This window comes from Heterodontus francisci, unplaced genomic scaffold, assembly GCF_036365525.1.
Source record: "Heterodontus francisci isolate sHetFra1 unplaced genomic scaffold, sHetFra1.hap1 HAP1_SCAFFOLD_1589, whole genome shotgun sequence".
In the NCBI taxonomy this organism is placed as follows: Eukaryota; Metazoa; Chordata; class Chondrichthyes; order Heterodontiformes; family Heterodontidae; genus Heterodontus; species Heterodontus francisci.
The window spans coordinates 28,239-47,870 of record NW_027141146.1 but is presented as its reverse complement, the minus strand read 5'-3'; the positions used below and the strand labels follow the sequence as shown (position 1 = coordinate 47,870).

Below are 19,632 nucleotides of genomic sequence, written 5' to 3'. Positions count from 1 at the left end.
GGGATTAGACTGGGTGGGATTATACAGGGAGTGAGGGGTGAGAGTAGGATTAGACTGGGTGGGATATTGAAGGGTGAGTGGGATGGGACTGGGTGGGATATTAAAGGGTGTTGGGAGTGAGGGGTGAGAGTGGGATTAGACTGGGTGGGATTATCCAGGGTGTTGGGAGTGAGGGGTGAGAGTGGGATTAGACTGGGTGGGATATTAAAGGGTGTTGGGAGTGAGGGGTGAGAGTGGGATTAGACTGGGTGGGATTATCCAGGGTGTTGGGAGTGAGGGGTGAGAGTGGGATTAGAGTGGGTGGGATTATCCAGGGTGTTGGGAGTGAGGGGTGAGAGTGGGATTAGACTGGGTGGGCAAAAGAAAGAAAGAAGAAGATATTACAGGGTGTGGGGAGTGAGGGGTGAGAGTGGGATTAGACTGGGTGGGATTATCCAGGGTGTTGGGAGTGAGGGGTGAGAGTGGGATTAGACTGGGTGGGCAAAAGAAAGAAAGAAGAAGATATTACAGGGTGTGGGGAGTGAGGGGTGAGAGTGGGATTAGACTGGGTGGGACATTGAAGGGTGGGGAGTGAGGGTGAGAGTGGGATTAGTGTGGGTGGGATTATACAGGGTGTGGGGAGTGAGGGTGAGAGTGGGATTATACAGGGTGGGATATTAAAGTTTACGGAGAGTGAGGGGTGAGTGTGGGATTAGACTGGGTGGGATATTAAAGGGTGTGGGGAGTGAGGGTGAGAGTGGGATTAGACTGGGTGGGATTATCCAGGGTGTGGGGAGTGAGGGTGAGAGTGGGATTAGACTGGGTGGGATTATACAGGGTGTGGGGAGTGAGGGGTGAGAGTGGGATTAGACTGGGTGGGATATTACAGGGTGTGGGGAGTGAGGGGGGAGAGTGGGATTAGACTGGGTGGGATATTAAAGGTTACGGAGAGTGAGGGGGAGAGTGGGATTAGACTGCGTGGGATATTAAAGGTTACGGAGAGTGAGGGGGAGAGTGGGATTAGACTGCGTGGGATATTAAAGGTTACGGAGAGTGAGGGGGAGAGTGGGATTAGACTGCGTGGGATATTAAAGGTTACGGAGAGTGAGGGGGAGAGTGGGATTAGACTGCGTGGGATATTAAAGGTTACGGAGAGTGAGGGGGAGAGTGGGATTAGACTGGGTGGGATTATACAGGGTGTGGGGAGTGAGCGGGAGAGTGGGATTAGACTGCGTGGGATATTAAAGGTTACGGAGAGTGAGGGGGAGAGTGGGATTAGACTGGGTGGGATTATACAGGGTGTGGGGAGTGAGGGGTGAGAGTGGGATTAGACTGGGTGGGATATTACAGGGTGTGGGGAGTGATGGGGAGAGTGGGATTAGACTGGGTGGGATATTAAAGGTTACGGAGAGTGAGGGGGAGAGTGGGATTAGACTGGATGGGATATTAAAGGTTGCAGAGAGTGAGGGGTGAGAGTGGGATTAGACTGGGTGGGATATTAAAGGTTACGGAGAGTGAGGGGGAGAGTGGGATTCGACTGGGTGGGATTATACAGGGTGTGGGGCGTGAGGGGTGAGAGTGGGATTAGACTGGGTGGGATATTAAAGTTACGGAGAGTGAGGGGGAGAGTGGGATTAGACTGGGTGGGATATTAAAGGTTACGGAGAGTGAGGGGGAGAGTGGGATTAGACTGGGTGGGATTATACAGGGTGTGGGGAGTGAGTGGTGATAGTGGTCTGAAACTGGGTGGGATATTAAAGGGCACGGGGAGGGATTGTCCTCGGTCGCTGGTGTAGAATGATGGATAAAATTTGACTGAGGTGTTTGTGACATGTTAAGATGGATAAGAGAGGGGGAACGTCTGAAATAGGAGAACACGGAGGTAGGGTGAGAAGATGCTGGGTAGGAATAGTCTACTGCTACTGAGGGGGGATGACCCGGTTCAATGCAGTAAACACTGTGATAATCTGTCCTAAACAGTCCGACATCCTGGGCAGGACTGTGCCAGGTGGATGGGGACCAGTTTCAGTCATCGGGACGCACAGGAGCTATTCGACTGCGGGAGGCATCGAGGAGCCCAGAGGCTGATCCTCAGTGCCAGAGGGAGCTTTGTGGTTGGTCGGGGAGGGGGTTGGAGGCAGTGGGGGGTGATGGCGGGAAGCTGGGGAGGGGTGCAGTCTGAGCTACGACAGAAGAACTCGAACACATTGGGCACTTCTCCCTGGGAGGCGGCGTCCGAGAGAGAGTGAGACGTTAGCTTGGGAATCTGATAACATTGCGTCACTCCCTCAGTACCGACCCTCCGACCGTGCGGCGCTCCCTCGGGACTGACCCTCCGACAGTGCGGCACTGAGGGAGTGCCGCGCTGCATTACTAGCCTCCGACAGTGCCGGACTCTCGGACCTGCCGCCCCCGCTCGGGCGGAGAGCTTTTCCGGGTACGTCGAGGATTCGAGTCCGCGGTGCCGGGGTTCGATTCCTCAGTAACTCTTCCCTCTGCTTGCTTGCAATTGCAGAAAAGCTCACGCTATCTGCTGAAGGAGCTGCCGGTTCGCATTGCCCACCGCATCAAGAGCATCCGGAACCTTCCCTTCATCATGGGCTGCAATCCCACGATTCTGCAGGTGGTGAGTATCTGATCGGTGCCAAGTACTGAAGGCTGACGGAGGGCGTTGCAAATGCGAGGAGGCGTGACTGCCCAGTTCTAGGTAACCGCACACCAGGAAAGATCCCAGGCCCCTGGAGGAGATGCCGAGGAGTTTAACCAGGAAGGGCGCAGGGGCTGAGGAGGGTTTTACCTCCGTGGATTGTTCTTGGAGCTGAACAGGATCGGGGTGGGGGAGGGCGAAGCGGACAATGAAATTGGATGGCGGAGAAACGCACCATGAAATTGGAGGGCGGCGGAACGGGGTTGAGGGGGTGAATGGGTGTCGCCTTCCTGTGTATCAGTCCGCCGTTCACTGTCCATATCGGAACAAGACTCTCCCTCCTCCTCCTCCTCCTCCTCATTAATTGTATGTCTTCCTCCTGCAGCACGAGTTGTACATCCGTGCCTTCCAGAAATTGAGCGAGTTTCCTCCGGTGAGTAAGAAGTTGCCAGTGGTAGACGCCCCCCACCCCCCGTGGCATTGCTCCTGGTGCTTGGCCGTTCTGGCGTGACAAGCGGTGAAATATCGCATAGGGGAGAAGTGTGACAGGCTCGGAAGGCGCCCCCCCCCCCCCCCCCTGATTATGGGCAGCTTACGTGTGCGCCCCAGGGGCAGGACCCCACCAGGGCCCCAGTCCTGACTGGGCCGTGTCTGTCCGCAAGAAAGCACTGCAGCAACTGGCTGAGGCATCTTTGGCAGCACCGCCCAAGCCCCATGACCACCTCCATCTACGAGCACGAGGGGCAGCTGGCGCTTGAGAACACACTCACGCGCACGCTCACACTCGCGCGCGACTGCACACGTACTGACACCTGTGCGCGCGCACTCTCTCAGGCGCACTCTCACACGCTCGCTCTCAGACTCACGTATGCACACTCGATCACTGAATCACACATGCACTCTCTCACACACTCACACACACACTTGGGCAATCTCACAGAGGTGTGCATGCTCTCCCGCGCGTGCTCTCTAAACGCTCTGTTTCGTGCTCTGCCACGTTGACAAGCTCTCAAACTCTCAATCACTCACACTCACACACGCATACACTCCCAATCATCTTGGTGGAGGGGAGGGGGGTGGTGGTCGTTGAGAGGGCTGGCGTGAGGGAGGGAGCACGGCAATGAGTATGACTGCGTGCGTCCTTTGACGTCCGTCAGACGACTCTTCCTTTCTTTCCCCAGATTAAGAACAGCGAGGTGGAGGCGCAGTACTGCCGGCTCCTGCAGCAGCTCCTCGACGACCACAAGGACGTGGTCACTCTGCTGGCCGAGGGCTTCCGAGAGAGCCGCAGGCACATCAAGGTGAGCCAGTGGGTCAGTGTCCGTGGGAGAGGCCCAGGCTGCATTCCCGCCCAGTGCGGGACTGCGGGGGGAAGCAGTCGGGTCTTGGAGTGGGGGGGGTTGGGGGGAGAGGGAGGACGGTCCAGTTTCTCCGTGTCCTGGCTCACGAACGGGCATTTTTTACCCCCCCCCCCCCCCCCCCCCCTTTAGGATGAGGCGGTGATTCGTTTCTTCCTGGACAAGACGTTGACATCGCGGTTGGGGATCCGAATGTTGGCCACGCATCACCTCGCACTCCATGAAGACAGGGTAAGCAGAGCAGCTTCACTCAGCAGCTGAGGGCTACTGCAGTCGAAGAGCTGCTTTATCAGCGGCAGTGACCTTCTCATGGTACACGATCCCAATGGACCCCAACCCCTTCCCATTCACTCCCGCTGTACACAATCCCAATGGACCCCGAACCCCTTCCCGTTCACTCCCAAAATACACAATCCCAATGGACCCCAAACCCCTTCCTGTTCACTCCCACTGTACACAATCCCAATGGACCCCGAACCCCTTCCCGTTCACTCCCACTGTACACAATCCCAATGGACCCAAACTCCTTCCCATTCACTCACACTGTACACAATCCCAATGGACTCAAACTCCTTCCCATTCACTCACACTGTACACAATCCCAATGGACCCCAAACCCCTTCCTGTTCACTCCCACCGTACACAATCCCAATGGACCCAAACCCCTTCCCGTTCACTCCCACTGTACACAATCCAAATGGACCCAAACCCCTTCCCGTTCACTCCCACTGTACACAATCCAAATGGACCCAAACCCCTTCCCGTTCACTCCCACTGTACACAATCCCAATGGACCCCAAACCCCTTCCCGTTCACTCCCACTGTACACAATCCCAATGGACCCCAGACCCCTTCCTGTTCACTCCCACTGTACACAATCCCAATGGACCCAAACTCCTTCCCGTTCACTCTCACTGTACACAATCCCAATGGACCCCAAACCCCTTCCTGTTCACTCCCACTGTACACAATCCCAATGGACCCCAAACCCCTTCCCGTTCACTCTCACTGTACACAATCCCAATGGACCCAAACTCCTTCCCGTTCACTCTCACTGTACACAATCCCAATGGACCCCAAACCCCTTCCCGTTCACTCCCACTGTACACAATCCCAATGGACCCCAAACCCCTTCCCGTTCACTCCCACTGTACACAATCCCAATGGACCCCAAACCCCTTCCCGTTCACTCCCACTGTGCACAATCCCAATGGACCCCAAACCCCTTCCCGTTCACTCCCACTGTACACAATCCCAAAGGACCCAAACCCCTTCCCGTTCACTCCCACTGTACACAATCCCAATGGACACCAAACCCCTTCCTGTTCACTCTCACTGCACACAATCCCAATGGACCCAAACCCCTTCCCGTTCACTCCCACTGTACACAATCCCAATGGACCCCAAACCCCTTCCTGTTCACTCCCACTGTGCACAATCCCAATGGACCCCAAACCCCTTCCCGTTCACTCCCACTGTACGCAATCCCAATGGACACGAACCCCTTCCCATTCACTCCTACTGTACACAATCCCAATGGACCCCAAACCCCTTCCCATTCACTCCTACTGTACACAATCCCAATGGACCCCAAACCCCTTCCCGTTCACTCCCACTGTACACAATCCCAATGGACCCCGAACCCCTTTCCGTTCACTCCTACTGTACACAATCCCAATGGACCCCAAACCCCTTCCCGTTCACTCCCACTGTACACAATCCCAATGGACCCCAGACCCCTTCCTGTTCACTCCCACTGTACACAATCCCAATGGACCCCAAACCCCTTCCCATTCACTCCTACTGTACACAATCCCAATGGACCCCAAACCCCTTCCCATTCACTCCTACTGTACACAATCCCAATGGACCCCAAACCCCTTCCCGTTCACTCCCACTGTACACAATCCCAATGGACCCCGAACCCCTTTCCGTTCACTCCTACTGTACACAATCCCAATGGACCCCAAACCCCTTCCCGTTCACTCCCACTGTACACAATCCCAATGGACCCCAGACCCCTTCCTGTTCACTCCCACTGTACACAATCCCAATGGACCCCAAACCCCTTCCCATTCACTCCTACTGTACACAATCCCAATGGACCCCAAACCCCTTCCCGTTCACTCCCACCATACACAATCCCAATGGACCCCAAACCCCTTCCCTTTCACTCCCACCATACACAATCCCAATGGACCCCAAACCCCTTCCTAAAACAGATGCCTTTGCAGTGGACCGTTTAATGCAGGCTTCAGCTTGTTGGGTTGAATGTGTTTCAATGAATCCTGTTGACAGCGAACCACCTGGGTCTCTCTGTTTTCTTCTGAAAGCCCCCTTGATGTTGTAAAGCTGTAGACGCCAGACTAAGCCACGTGCCGAGGGGAAAAGGCCTCGGCTCCATGTCCTGGAGTTACGTGCTGAGTTAACTGATCCTCCCTGGTTGGAGGTAGAGGAGATCGACAGTGAGGACGAACGCTGGCAGGTTGCAGGGAGGAAGAATAAGTTCCTGCTCGTGATCTCTTGCTCTGCTGCAAAGCCTCTGCGTGCGATGACCCCTCCCACAGTTGATGAGCTGGCTCTTCCGGGCTCGCTGTAGAGGGGCTACGGAAGATTCCAACGACTTCAGGAGTGTCCTCTAACCCTTATCGCGGTTCTCTTCCAGCCTGACTTCGTTGGGATCATCTGCACCCGTCTCTCGCCCAAGAAGATCGTCGAGAAGTGGGTGGACTTCGCCAGGTAAAGTCAAGCAGCTGGCGAGAGCTGGGAGTCAGGTGCTCCCCCCCCCCCCCGCCGTCGTCCAGGATAAAGGCCGTCGCAGGCACAGCCCGACTCTGAACGGTAGTGAGGAGGAGGGGATGCGTAATGATGGGGTTGCCATTTCATGGGACGTTGGCACCGGGACTGGGGCAGAAAGGAACTGCAACGAACCAGACTGGGACCAGGGTCCGAGCGGAAAGGATGAATAGGGCGGTCACAAGGACTGGAGGGGAAGGGGCTCGGGTGGGAAAAGGTAGCATTGATAATCCGTAAACAAGGGAAAGGAAGGAGAGTGGAGGACGAGTTAGAAATCATGGTACAGCGGAAGCTAAAAGACGTAAAGTAATTAAACCAGGAGTGAGAAATGAGAAACGTGTGATTAAAACATTACAATAGGAGCACAGGTTAGGATCCAAACAAGCGTTCTTGATAAAAACACACAGAGTTTAAGGATCAAATTGAATGAATTGTCGGCGCAAATTCAGCTTGTAGGGTATGACATGGTAGTCATTACTGAGACATGACATGGGACCAGGAACTAAATACACCAGGTTATAAAGTGTACAGGAAAGATAGGGAAAATGGTAGAGGGGGAAGAGTGATCTTAATAATTAAAGATGAAAACACTTCAATGATAAGAGGATATAATGAGGGGAAAGCAGGCTGTGGAGACTTTATAGGTTGGATTAAGAAATATAAAAGGGTTGAAGACTGTACCGGGAGTTGTGTATCGGTCCCCACTCCTTGCAGCTGTGAAGTGGTAGAGTGTATAAATGCAGAGATGAGACAAGCATGTAGCAAAGGCAGTGTATTTTTTAATGGGGGATTTTAACTTTCATATAGATCGGGACAAGCGGACCAGCGCGTGACAGAAAGGCAGAGAATTTCTCGAGTGTGTCCAGGATAGTTTTCTGAACCGATGTGTCCCAGAACCAACAAGGGGACAGGACATATTAAATTGAGCAAATGGAATTTAATGCAGAGAAATGTGAGGCGATGCATTTTGGCAGAAGGAATAGGGAGAGGCCAGAGATACTTAATGGCACAGTTCGAAAGAGTGTGCAGGAACAGAGCGACCTGGGGGGTTCATGTGCATCGATCTTTGAAGGCGGCAGGACATACTGAGAGAGTGGTTAGTAAAGTATGTGGGATCTTGGGCTTCATAAATAGCAACATTGAGTCCAAAAGCAGGGAGGTTGGGCTGAACCTTTATAAAGCTCTGGTTGGGCCCCAACTGGAGTATTGCGTCCAGTTGCGGTCGCCACACTCGGGGAAGGATGGGAGGGTCCTCGAGAGGGTGCGGAGGAGATTTACCAGAATGGTTCCGGGTATGAGGGGCTTCGGTTGTGGAGATAGTTTGGAATTGACAGCGTCTTTCAGGATAGGTTGAATGTTGACGTTTGCTGCTCACCTTTGACCTGCACTCTGACCTCTGGCTGCTGTCTCTCGCCCAGGCGCCTGTGTGAACACAAGTACGGCAATGCCCCCCGCGTCAGGATCAGCGGTCACGTGGCAGCCCGATTCCCGTACATTCCGATGCCCCTCGACTACATCCTTCCGGAACTGCTGAAAAACGCAATGAGGTCAGAGCGCAGGGTATCTAACACACTGTGACACCCGGTACCAGAGGGGGAAAGGACAGTGTATCTAACACACTGTGACACCCGGTCACAGAGAGGGAAAGGACAGTGTATCTAACACACTGTGACACCCGGTCCCAAAGGGGGAAAGGACAGTGTATCTAACGCACTGTGACACCCGGTCCCAAAGGGGGAAAGGACAGTGTATCTAACGCACTGTGACGCCCAGTCCCAGAGAGGGAAAGGACAGTGTATCTAATGCACTGTGACACCCGGTCCCAGAGGGGGAAAGGACAGTGTATCTAACACACTGTGACACCCGGTCCCAGAGGGGGAAAGGACAGTGTATCTAACGCAGTGTGACACCCAGTCCCAGAGGGGGAAAGGACAGTGTATCTATTACACTGTGACACCCGGTCCCAGAGGGGGGAAAAGGACAGTGTATCTAACGCACTGTGACACCCGGTCCCAAGGGGCGGAAAGGACAGTGTATCTAACACACTGAGACACCCGGTCCCAGAGGGGGAAATGTCAGTGTATCTAACGCACTGTGACACCCAGTCCCAGTGGGGGGAAAGGACAGTGTATCTAACGCAGTGTGACACCAGGTCCCAAGGGGGGGACGAGGACAGTGTATCTAACGCACTGTGACACCCGGTCCCAGAGGGGGACGAGGACAGTGTATCTAACACACTGTGACACCCGGTCCCAGAGGGGGAAAGGACATTGTATCTAACACACTGTGACACCCGGTCCCAGAGGGGGGAAAGGACAGTGTATCTAACGCACTGTGACACCGGGTCCCAGAGGGAGGAAAGGACAGTGTATCTAACACACTGTGACACCCGGTCTCAGAGGGGGGAAAGGACAGTGTATCGAACACACTGTGACACCCGGTCCCAGAGGGGGGAAAGGACAGTGTATCTAACACACTGTGACACCCGGTCTCAGAGGGGGAAAGGACAGTGTATCGAACACACTGTGACACCCGGTCCCAGAGGGGGGAAAGGACAGTGTATCTAACGCACTGTGACACCCGGTCCCAAGGGGCGGAAAGGACAGTGTATCTAACACACTGTGACACCCGGTCTCAGAGGGGGAAAGGACAGTGTATCGAACACACTGTGACACCCGGTCCCAGAGGGGGAAAGGACAGTGGATCTAACGCAGTGTGACACCCGGTCCCAGAGGGGGAAAGGACAGTGCATCTAACACACTGTGGCACCCGGTCCCAGAGGGGGGAAAGGACAGTGTATCTAACGCACTGTGACACCGGGTCCCAGAGGGAGGAAAGGACAGTGTATCTAACGCACTGTGACACCGGGTCCCAGAGGGGGAAAGGACATTGTATCTAACACACTGTGACACCCGGTCCCAGAGGGGGGAAAGGACAGTGTATCTAACGCACTGTGACACCGGGTCCCAGAGGGAGGAAAGGACAGTGTATCTAACACACTGTGACACCCGGTCTCAGAGGGGGGAAAGGACACTGTATCGAACACACTGTGACACCCGGTCCCAGAGGGGGGAAAGGACAGTGTATCTAACACACTGTGACACCCGGTCTCAGAGGGGGAAAGGACAGTGTATCGAACACACTGTGACACCCGGTCCCAGAGGGGGGAAAGGACAGTGTATCTAACGCACTGTGACACCCGGTCCCAAGGGGCGGAAAGGACAGTGTATCTAACACACTGTGACACCCGGTCTCAGAGGGGGAAAGGACAGTGTATCGAACACACTGTGACACCCGGTCCCAGAGGGGGAAAGGACAGTGGATCTAACGCAGTGTGACACCCGGTCCCAGAGGGGGAAAGGACAGTGCATCTAACACACTGTGGCACCCGGTCCCAGAGGGGGGAAAGGACAGTGTATCTAACGCACTGTGACACCGGGTCCCAGAGGGAGGAAAGGACAGTGTATCTAACACACTGTGACACCCGGTCTCAGAGGGGGGAAAGGACAGTGTATCGAACACACTGTGACACCCGGTCCCAGAGGGGGGAAAGGACAGTGTATCTAACACACTGTGACACCCGGTCTCAGAGGGGGAAAGGACAGTGTATCGAACACACTGTGACACCCGGTCCCAGAGGGGGGAAAGGACAGTGTATCTAACACACTGTGACACCCGGTCCCAAGGGGCGGAAAGGACAGTGTATCTAACACACTGTGACACCCGGTCTCAGAGGGGGAAAGGACAGTGTATCTAACACACTGTGACACCCAGTCCCAGAGGGGGAAAGGACAGTGTATCTAACGCACTGTGACACCCAGTCCCTGAGGGGGAAAGGACAGTGTATCTAACACACTGTGACACCCGGTCCCAGAGGGGGAAAGGACAGTGTATCTATTACACTGTGACACCCAGTCCCAGAGGGGGAAAGGACAGTGTATCTAACGCACTGTGACACCCGGTCCCAGAGGGGGGAAAGGACAGTGTATCTAACGCACTGTGACACCCGGTCCCAGAGGGGGAAAGGACAGTGTATCTAACACACTGTGACACCCGGTCCCAGAGGGGGAAAGGACAGTGTATCTAACACACTGTGACACCCAGTCCCAGAGGGGGAAAGGACAGTGTATCTAACACACTGTGACACCCGGTCCCAGAGGGGGAAAGGACAGTGTATCTAACACACTGTGACACCCAGTCCCAGAGGGGGAAAGGACAGTGTATCTAACACACTGTGACACCCGGTCCCAGAGATGGAAAATACAGAGAGAGAGAGTGTGTGTGTTTGTCAGTTTGCGGTGAAGTGAATCGTTGTGTCCTGTGTTATCCCAGGGCTACAATGGAGAGTCATTTGGACAGCCCGTACAATGTGCCAGACATTGTGGTCACCATCGCCAATAATGATGTGGACTTCATCATCCGGTAAGGAGCTGTAATGACGCTGTCCCCCATCGCCCTGTCCCCCATCGCCCTCTCCCCCCAGCGCCCTGTGTCACTGACTGTATCTCTACTGATGTTAATCCAACTCCCTCACACTGTCACTCAGTAACCCCTCTCTCCCCAGCGCCCTGTGTTACTGACTGTATCTCTACTGATGTTAATCCAGCTCCCTCACACTGTCACTCAGTAACCCCTCTCCCCCCAGCACCCTGTGTCACTGACTGTATCTCTACTGATGTTAATCCAACTCCCTCACACTGTCACTCAGTAACCCCTCTCTCCCCAGCGCCCTGTGTTACTGACTGTATCTCTACTGATGTTAATCCAGCTCCCTCACACTGTCACTCAGTGACCCCTCTCCCCCCAGCGCCCTGTGTTACTGACTGTATCTCTACTGATGTTAATCCAGCTCCCTCACACTGTCACTCAGTAACCCCTCTCCCCCCATACCCTGTGTTACTGACTGTATCTCTACTGATGTTAATCCAGCTCCCTCACACTGTCACTCAGTAACCCCTCTCCCCCCAGCACCCTGTGTTACTGACTGTATCTCTACTGATGTTAATCCAGCTCCCTCACACTGTCACTCAGTAACCCCTCTCCCCCAGCACCCTGTGTTACTGACTGTATCTCTACTCATGTTAATCCAGCTCCCTCACACTGTCACTCAGTAACCTCTCTCCCCCCAGCGCCCTGTGTTACTGACTGTATCTCTACTGATGTTAATCCAGCTCCCTCACACTGTCACTCAGTAAACCCTCTCCCCCCCAGCGCCCTGTGTTACTGACTGTATCTCTACTGATGTTAATCCAGCTCCCTCACACTGTCACTCAGTAACCCCTCTCCCCCAGCACCCCTGTGTTCCTGACTGTATCTCTACTGATGTTAAACCAGCTCCCTCACACTGTCACTCAGTAATCCCTCTCCCCCCAGCACCCGGTGTTACTGACTGTATCTCTACTGATGTTAATCCTGCTCCCTCACACTGTCACTCAGTAACCCCTCTCCCCCCAGCACCCCTGTGTTCCTGACTGTATCTCTACTGATGTTAAACCAGCTCCCTCACACTGTCACTCAGTAATCCCTCTCCCCCCCAGCGCCCTGTGTTACTGACTGTATCTCTACTGATGTTAATCCTGCTCCCTCACACTGTCACTCAGTAACCTCTCTCCCCCCAGTGCCCTGTGTTACTGACTGTATCTCTACTGATGCTAATCCTGCTCCCTCACACTGATTTGTTCTGGACTGAACATGAGAATAAGATGCAACCTCAGTAACTCCCTTCATCGGTAATGACTAACTATTTGAAATGCAGTTATTGTTGTAAAGTAGAGATTGTGACAGACACTTGGTGCACAGAAGATCTCTCAAACAGCAAGGTGACAGTAAGCAGATAATATTTGGTGATAATTCATGGATTAAGGATAAAATTTGGCCCAAAACACTGTGGAGAACTCCCCACTTCTCTTCGAGTAGCCAACATGGGATTTTTCATGTCCATCTGAGAGTGAAGATGGGGCTCTCATTTAATGTTACTGAAAAACAGCCCCTCCGACAGTGCGGCGCACCCTCAGTACTGTCCCTCCGACAGTGCAGCACTCCCTCGGTACCGACCCTCCGACAGTGCGGCACTCCCTCAGTACCGTCCCTCCGACAGTGCAGCACTCCCTCGGTACCGACCCTCCGACAGTGCGGCACTCCCTCGGTACCAACCCTCCGACAGTGCGGCGCTCCCTCGGTACCGACCCTCCGACAGTGCGGCGCTCCCTCGGTACCGACCCTCCGACAGTGCGGCGCTCCCTCGGTACCGACCCTCCGACAGTGCGGCGCTCCCTCGGTACCGACCCTCCGACAGTGCGGCGCTCCCTCGGTACCGACCCTCCGACAGTGCGGCGCTCCCTCGGTACCGACCCTCCGACAGTGCGGCGCTCCCTCGGTACCGACCCTCCGACAGTGCGGCGCTCCCTCGGTACCGACCCTCCGACAGTGCGGCGCTCCCTCGGTACCGACCCTCCGACAGTGCGGCGCTCCCTCGGTACCGACCCTCCGACAGTGCGGCGCTCCCTCGGTACCGACCCTCCGACAGTGCGGCGCTCCCTCGGGACCGACCCTCCGACTGTGCGGCGCTCCCTCGGGACCGACCCTCCGACTGTGCGGCGCTCCCTCGGGACCGACCCTCCGACAGTGCGGCGCTCCCTCGGGACCGACCCTCCGACAGTGCGGCGCTCCCTCGGGACCGACCCTCCGACAGTGCGGCGCTCCCTCGGGACCGACCCTCCGACAGTGCGGCGCTCCCTCGGGACCGACCCTCCGACAGTGCGGCGCTCCCTCGGGACCGACCCTCCGACTGTGCGGCGCTCCCTCGGGACCGACCCTCCGACAGTGCGGCGCTCCCTCGGGACCGACCCTCCGACAGTGCGGCGCTCCCTCGGGACCGACCCTCCGACAGTGCGGCGCTCCCTCGGGACCGACCCTCCGACAGTGCGGCGCTCCCTCGGGACCGACCCTCCGACAGTGCGGCGCTCCCTCGGGACCGACCCTCCGACAGTGCGGCGCTCCCTCGGGACCGACCCTCCGACAGTGCGGCGCTCCCTCGGGACCGACCCTCCGACAGTGCGGCGCTCCCTCGGGACCGACCCTCCGACTGTGCGGCGCTCCCTCGGGACCGACCCTCCGACTGTGCGGCGCTCCCTCGGGACCGACCCTCCGACTGTGCGGCGCTCCCTCAATACAGGGACCTGGGGTGTGTCAGCCGGGATTGTGGGGTCGAACGCCTGATGTTGAGATTCTGAATGCTGAGATTCGGCCACAAGCTCCTCCCTCCCAACCGGGGCAAGTGTGTAGCTCTTTGTAAGTGCCCGAGATTCCTTAGATTCCAGAATGGTCCCAGCGGACTGGGAATTAGCAAATGTAACACCGCTATTAAGGAAAGGAGGGAGAGAGAAAGCAGGGAACTCCAGGTCCGTTAAACTGACATCAATCGTCAAGAAAATACTGGAATCTAATATTGAGGAAGTCTTAACAATGCACTTCGAAAATTATCCCATGATCTGACAGAGTCAACATGGTTTAGTGGAGTTTTTTGCCGCTGTAACTAGGAGGGTAGATCAGGGGGAACTAGTAGATGTAGTATATTTGGAGTGCCACAAGGATCAGTGCTGGGGCCTGAGCTCTTTACGATCTATTTTACTGACTTAGATGAAGAGACCAAGAGTAATGTATCCATTGAGTATATTCGAGACTGCAATCGAGAGATTTTTGGTGTCTCAGGGAGGCTGGAGTTGAGGCTGACCTTGATGGTATTGAATGGCGGAGCAGGCAGGAGGGGCCGAATGGTCTCCCCCTGCTGCTATTTCTTATGCTGTTCTGCTTGCTGCCTGCTCCATGTCGTGTCTGGTTTATGGGTCCTCCATCCGCGAGGCAGCTGGAAACTCTTCATCTGGTGTGTTGGTCATAAGATAGTTTGTTTAACCATCCTCCTCCCTCCCCCACCGATGACCGACAGGATTTCAGACCGAGGAGGCGGGATCCCGCATCACTGTTTGGATAAAGTCATGGATTACCACTTCACCACGGCGGAGTCCAGCAGTCAGGAACTGCACAATAACACCATGCTGGGGAACATGGTCGATATGGTGAACAGTGTGCAGTCCAGTCCCATGCACGGGTATGTGTGCGTATACGTCTGCCTCGGGTCACGTCTCGCTGCACTGTGCAGAACCCCAATGGACCCAAACTCCTTCCCGTTCACTCCCATTGTACACAATCCCAATGGACCCCAAACCCCTTCCCGTTCACTCCCACTGTACACAATCCCAATGGACCCCAAACCCCTTCCCGTTCACTCCCATTGTACACAATCCCAATGGACCCCAAACCCCTTCCCGTTCACTCCCACTGTACACAATCCCAATGGACCCCAAACCCCTTCCCGTTCACTCCCACTGTACACAATCCCAATGGACCCCAAACCCCTTCCCGTTCACTCCCACTGTACACAATCCCAATGGACCGCAAACCCCTTCCCGTTCACTCCCACCGTACACAATCTCAATGGACCCAAACTCCTTCCCGTTCACTCTCACTGTACACAATCCCAATGGACCCCAAACTCCTTCCCGTTCACTCCCGCTGTACACAATCCCAATGGACCCAAACTCCTTCCCGTTCACTCCCACTGTACACAATCCCAATGGACCCCAAACCCCTTCCCGTTCACTCCCACTGTACACAATTCCAATGGACCCAAACTCCTTCCCGTTCACTCCCACTGTACACAATCCCAATGGACCCCAAACCCCTTCCCGTTCACTCCCACTGTACACAATCCCAATGGACCCCAAACCCCTTCCCGTTCACTCCCACTGTACACAATCCCAATGGACCCAAACTCCTTCCCGTTCACTCCCACTGTACACAATCCCAATGGACCCCAAACCCCTTCCTGTTCACTCCCACTGTACACAATCCCAATGGACCCCAAACCCCTTCCCGTTCACTCCCACTGTACACAATCCCAATGGACCCCAAACCCCTTCCTGTTCACTCCTACTGTACACAATCCCAATGGACCCCAAACCCCTTCCCGTTCACTCCCACTGTACACAATCCCAATGGACCCAAACTCCTTCCCGTTCACTCCCACTGTACACAATCCCAATGGACCCCAAACCCCTTCCCGTTCACTCCCACTGTACACAATCCCAATGGACCCCAAACCCCTTCCTGTTCACTCCCACCGTACACAATCTCAATGGACCCAAACCACTTCCCGTTCACTCCCACTGTACACAATCCCAATGGACCCCAAACCCCTTCCCGTTCACTCCCACGTACACAATCTCAGTGGACCCAAACCCCTTCCCATTCACTCCCACTGTACACAATCCCAAAGGACCCTAAACCCCTTCCCGTTCACTCCCACTGTACACAATCCCAACGGACCCGAACCCCTTCCCGTTCACTCCCACTGTACACAATCCCAACGGACCAGAACCCCTTCCGTTCACTCCCACTGTACACAATCCCAATGGACCCCAACCCCTTCCCGTTCACTCCCACTGTACACAAACTCAAAGGACCCCAAACCCCTTCCCGTTCACTCTCACTGTACTCAATCCCAATGGATCCAAACCCCTTCCCGTTCACTCCTGCTGTACACAATCCCAATGGACCCCAAACCCCTTCCCGTTCACTCTCACTGTACACAATCCCAATGGATCCAAACCCCTTCCCGTTCACTCTCACTGTACACAATCCCAATGGATCCAAAGGGCGGCACAGTGGCGCAGTGGTTAGCACTGCAGCCTCACAGCTCCAGGGACCCGGGTTCGATTCTGGGTACTGCCTGTGTGGAGTTTGCAAGTTCTCCCTGTGTCTGCGTGGGTTTTCTCCGGGTGCTCCGGTTTCCTCCCACAAGCCAAAAGACTTGCAGGTTGATAGGTAAATTGGCCATTATAAATTGTCACTAGTATAGGTAGGTGGTAGGGAAATATAGGGACAGGTGGGGATGTTTGGTAGGAATATGGGATTAGTGTAGGATTAGTATAAATGGGTGGTTGATGTTCGGCACAGACTCGGTGGGCCGAAGGGCCTGTTTCAGTGCTGTATCTCTAATCTAATCTAAAAAAAAACCCCTTCCCGTTCACTCCCACTGTACACAAACTCAAAGGACCCCAAACCCCTTCCCGTTCACTCTCACTGTACACAATCCCAATGGATCCAAACCCCTTCCCGTTCACTCCCACTGTACACAATCCCAATGGATCCAAACCCCTTCCTGTTCACTCCCACCGTACACAATCCCGATGGATCCGAACCCCTTCCCGTTCAATTTGATTATGTTTGAGCTGTGCATCGGGACTGGAAGAGGCCATTCAGTCATTCAAGCCTGTTCGGCCAATCAATGGCCGATATGTATCTTAACTCCAACTACCCCCCACCACCCCACCCCCGCGCGCCTCGGTTGCATTAGCCGTGAATGCCCTTGCCCGATTCTAGAACATTCCATCAAACTGACCCATCCTTCCTGTTTTTTCTTTTCTTGCCGCCAGATTTGGATTTGGCCTGCCCACTTCCCGTGCCTACGCTGAGTACCTCAGCGGCTCCCTGGTGGTGCAGTCACTCCAGGGCATCGGGACGGACGTCTACCTGCGCCTGAGGCACATCGACGGGAAGGAGGAGAGTTTCCGCATTTGATGGGGCCCTCCGATTTCGTGAGGTCGCAGGATGTCGGGGCGCGGTGGGAGCTGGGTCGGTGGGGGCCGTGGAGTTGTGTGGAGGGTGGGAGGGGTAGGACTGGAAAACAAAGTGAAGAAAATAAAACAAGCGTGCGGGGGGGGTGGAGTTGTTGAGAGAGAGTTAACTGTGTAGATGGATGGCCATGGTTCTGACTTTTGTAGCGGGTGACATAGTCTGTCACCCTTTTTTTGTTTGGCGTGTGATGTGGCCTCCAACTCAGGCTTCGTCAAGTTGGCGGCCATTTAGAAATTTCCGGACTCCTGCCCTCCAGTTGACGCGTCGTCAAGTTGGTGGCCGTTTAGAAATTTCCGGACCATTCCCCTCCACTTAACACGATGTCACGCTGAAGGCCTTTCACAAATGGAGGGCGGCTCGGCCTCCGATTGCTGCGATGCCAAGTTTGCATCCATTTCGAAATGCAGGGACCATGACACTCCAGTTAATGCACCGCCAGCCTTGGAGCACATCCCAGATTTCCCGACCACTCCCCTCCAACCAACGCCCGGTCAACCGAGCGGCCATTTGGAAATTCACGGACCATTGCCCTCCAAATGACACGGCGAGTGGGACCACTTGGAAGTGTCCAGAACATTCCTGCAGCTAGCGCACTGTCAACTTGGCGGCCGCTGAGAAATATCCAGAGCCGGCCTTGCGGGGAAGCCGCCGTCGAAAGTTGGCGGCCAATTTGAGGCCTTCAGTTGCTCTGCTTCAGGATATCTGGGCCTAGTTGGAAGCCATTTTGCAGCCTCCGGCCCTCTGGCTTTGGGTCACGTGACCTGTTGACTGTGGCCACTTTTGCACAAACCTCTCTCTTTCCCTCTTTTGAGCATGTCGCAATCATTTATTGTCCGTGTTTTTCTTTTCCAAAATATCTTTCCAGCCTGGAAGCACCCTGATTCCTGTGGGAACTTGCGGAGGTTTTTTTTTTCTTCTGTGGGGACGTCTGTCTGCAGCTGGTGGGAACATCTGCGCCTGGCTCCAGGCCGTCCCTTTTTTGGCGACCCACTCTACCTCACGCAGCAGTGTTGGAGGGTCAGTACTGAGGGAACGGCGCACTGTCGGAGGGTCAGTACTGAGGGAGCGCTGCACTGTCGGAGGGTCAGTACTGAGGGAACGGCGCACTGAGGGAGCCCCGCACTGTCGGAGGGTCAGTACTGAGGGAGCGCCGCACTGTCGGAGGGTCAGTACTGAGGGAGCGCCGCACTATCGGAGGGTCAGTACTGAGGGAGCGCTGCACTGTCGGAGGGTCAGTACTGAGGGAACGGCGCACTGAGGGAGCCCCGCACTGTTGGAGGGTCAGTACTGAGGGAGCCCCGCACTGTTGGAGGGTCAGTACTGAGGGAGCGCCGCACTGTCGGAGGGTCAGTACTGAGGGAGCGCCGCACTGTCGGAGGGTCAGTAATGAGGGAGTGCCGCACTGTCGGAGGGTCAGTAATGAGGGAGCGCCGCACTGTCGGAGGGTCAGTACTGAGGGAGCGCCGCACTGTCGGAGGGTCAGTACTGAGGGAGCGCCGCACTGTCGGAGGGTCAGTACTGAGGGAGCCCCGCACTGTCGGAGGGTCAGTACTGAGGGAGCGCTGCACTGTCGGAGGGGCATTACTGAGGGAGTGCCGCACTGTCGGAGGGTCAGGACTGAGGGAGCGCTGCACTGTCGGAGGGTCAGTACTGAGGGAGCGCTGCACTGTCGGAGGGTCAGTACTGAGGGAGCGCTGCACTGTCGGAGGGTCAGTACTGAGGGAGCGCTGCACTGTCGGAGGGTCAGTACTGAGGGAGCGCTGCACTGTCGGAGGGGCATTACTGAGGGAGCGCCGCACTGTCGGAGGGTCAGTACTGAGGGAGCGCCGCACTGTCGGAGGGTCAGTACTGAGGGAGCGCCGCACTGTCGGAGGGTCAGTACTGAGGGAGCGCTGCACTGTCGGAGGGGCATTACTGAGGGAGTGCCGCACTGTCGGAGGGTCAGTACTGAGGGAGCGCTGCACTGTCGGAGGGTCAGTACTGAGGGAGCCCCGCACTATCGGAGGGTCAGTACTGAGGGAGTGCCGCACTGTCGGAGGGTCTGTACTGAGGGAGCGCCGCACTGTCGGAGGGTCATTACTGAGGGAACAGCGCACTGAGGGAGGGTCAGTACTGAGGGAGTGCCGTACTGTCGGAGGGTCAGTACTGAGGGAACGG

The 19,632-nt window shown here is 55.5% G+C and overlaps 1 protein-coding gene across 1 annotated transcript in view; it reads left to right on the top strand.

Moving 5' to 3' along the window:
• LOC137362270 (branched-chain alpha-ketoacid dehydrogenase kinase-like) overlaps positions 1-18,300 on the top strand; it is a gene marked incomplete at its 5' end in the record, with an annotated part of 30,281 nt that extends 11,981 nt beyond the window's left edge. Inside the window, 9 exons of the mRNA XM_068026697.1 lie at positions 2,495-2,605; positions 3,012-3,059; positions 3,808-3,927; positions 4,117-4,215; positions 6,650-6,723; positions 8,199-8,327; positions 11,113-11,202; positions 14,726-14,887; positions 17,274-18,300. Coding sequence (XP_067882798.1) covers positions 2,495-2,605; positions 3,012-3,059; positions 3,808-3,927; positions 4,117-4,215; positions 6,650-6,723; positions 8,199-8,327; positions 11,113-11,202; positions 14,726-14,887; positions 17,274-17,418 — 978 coding nt within the window. The remainder of the gene's footprint in view (positions 1-2,494; positions 2,606-3,011; positions 3,060-3,807; positions 3,928-4,116; positions 4,216-6,649; positions 6,724-8,198; positions 8,328-11,112; positions 11,203-14,725; positions 14,888-17,273) is intronic.
• Between the last annotated feature and the right edge of the window lie 1,332 nt (positions 18,301-19,632).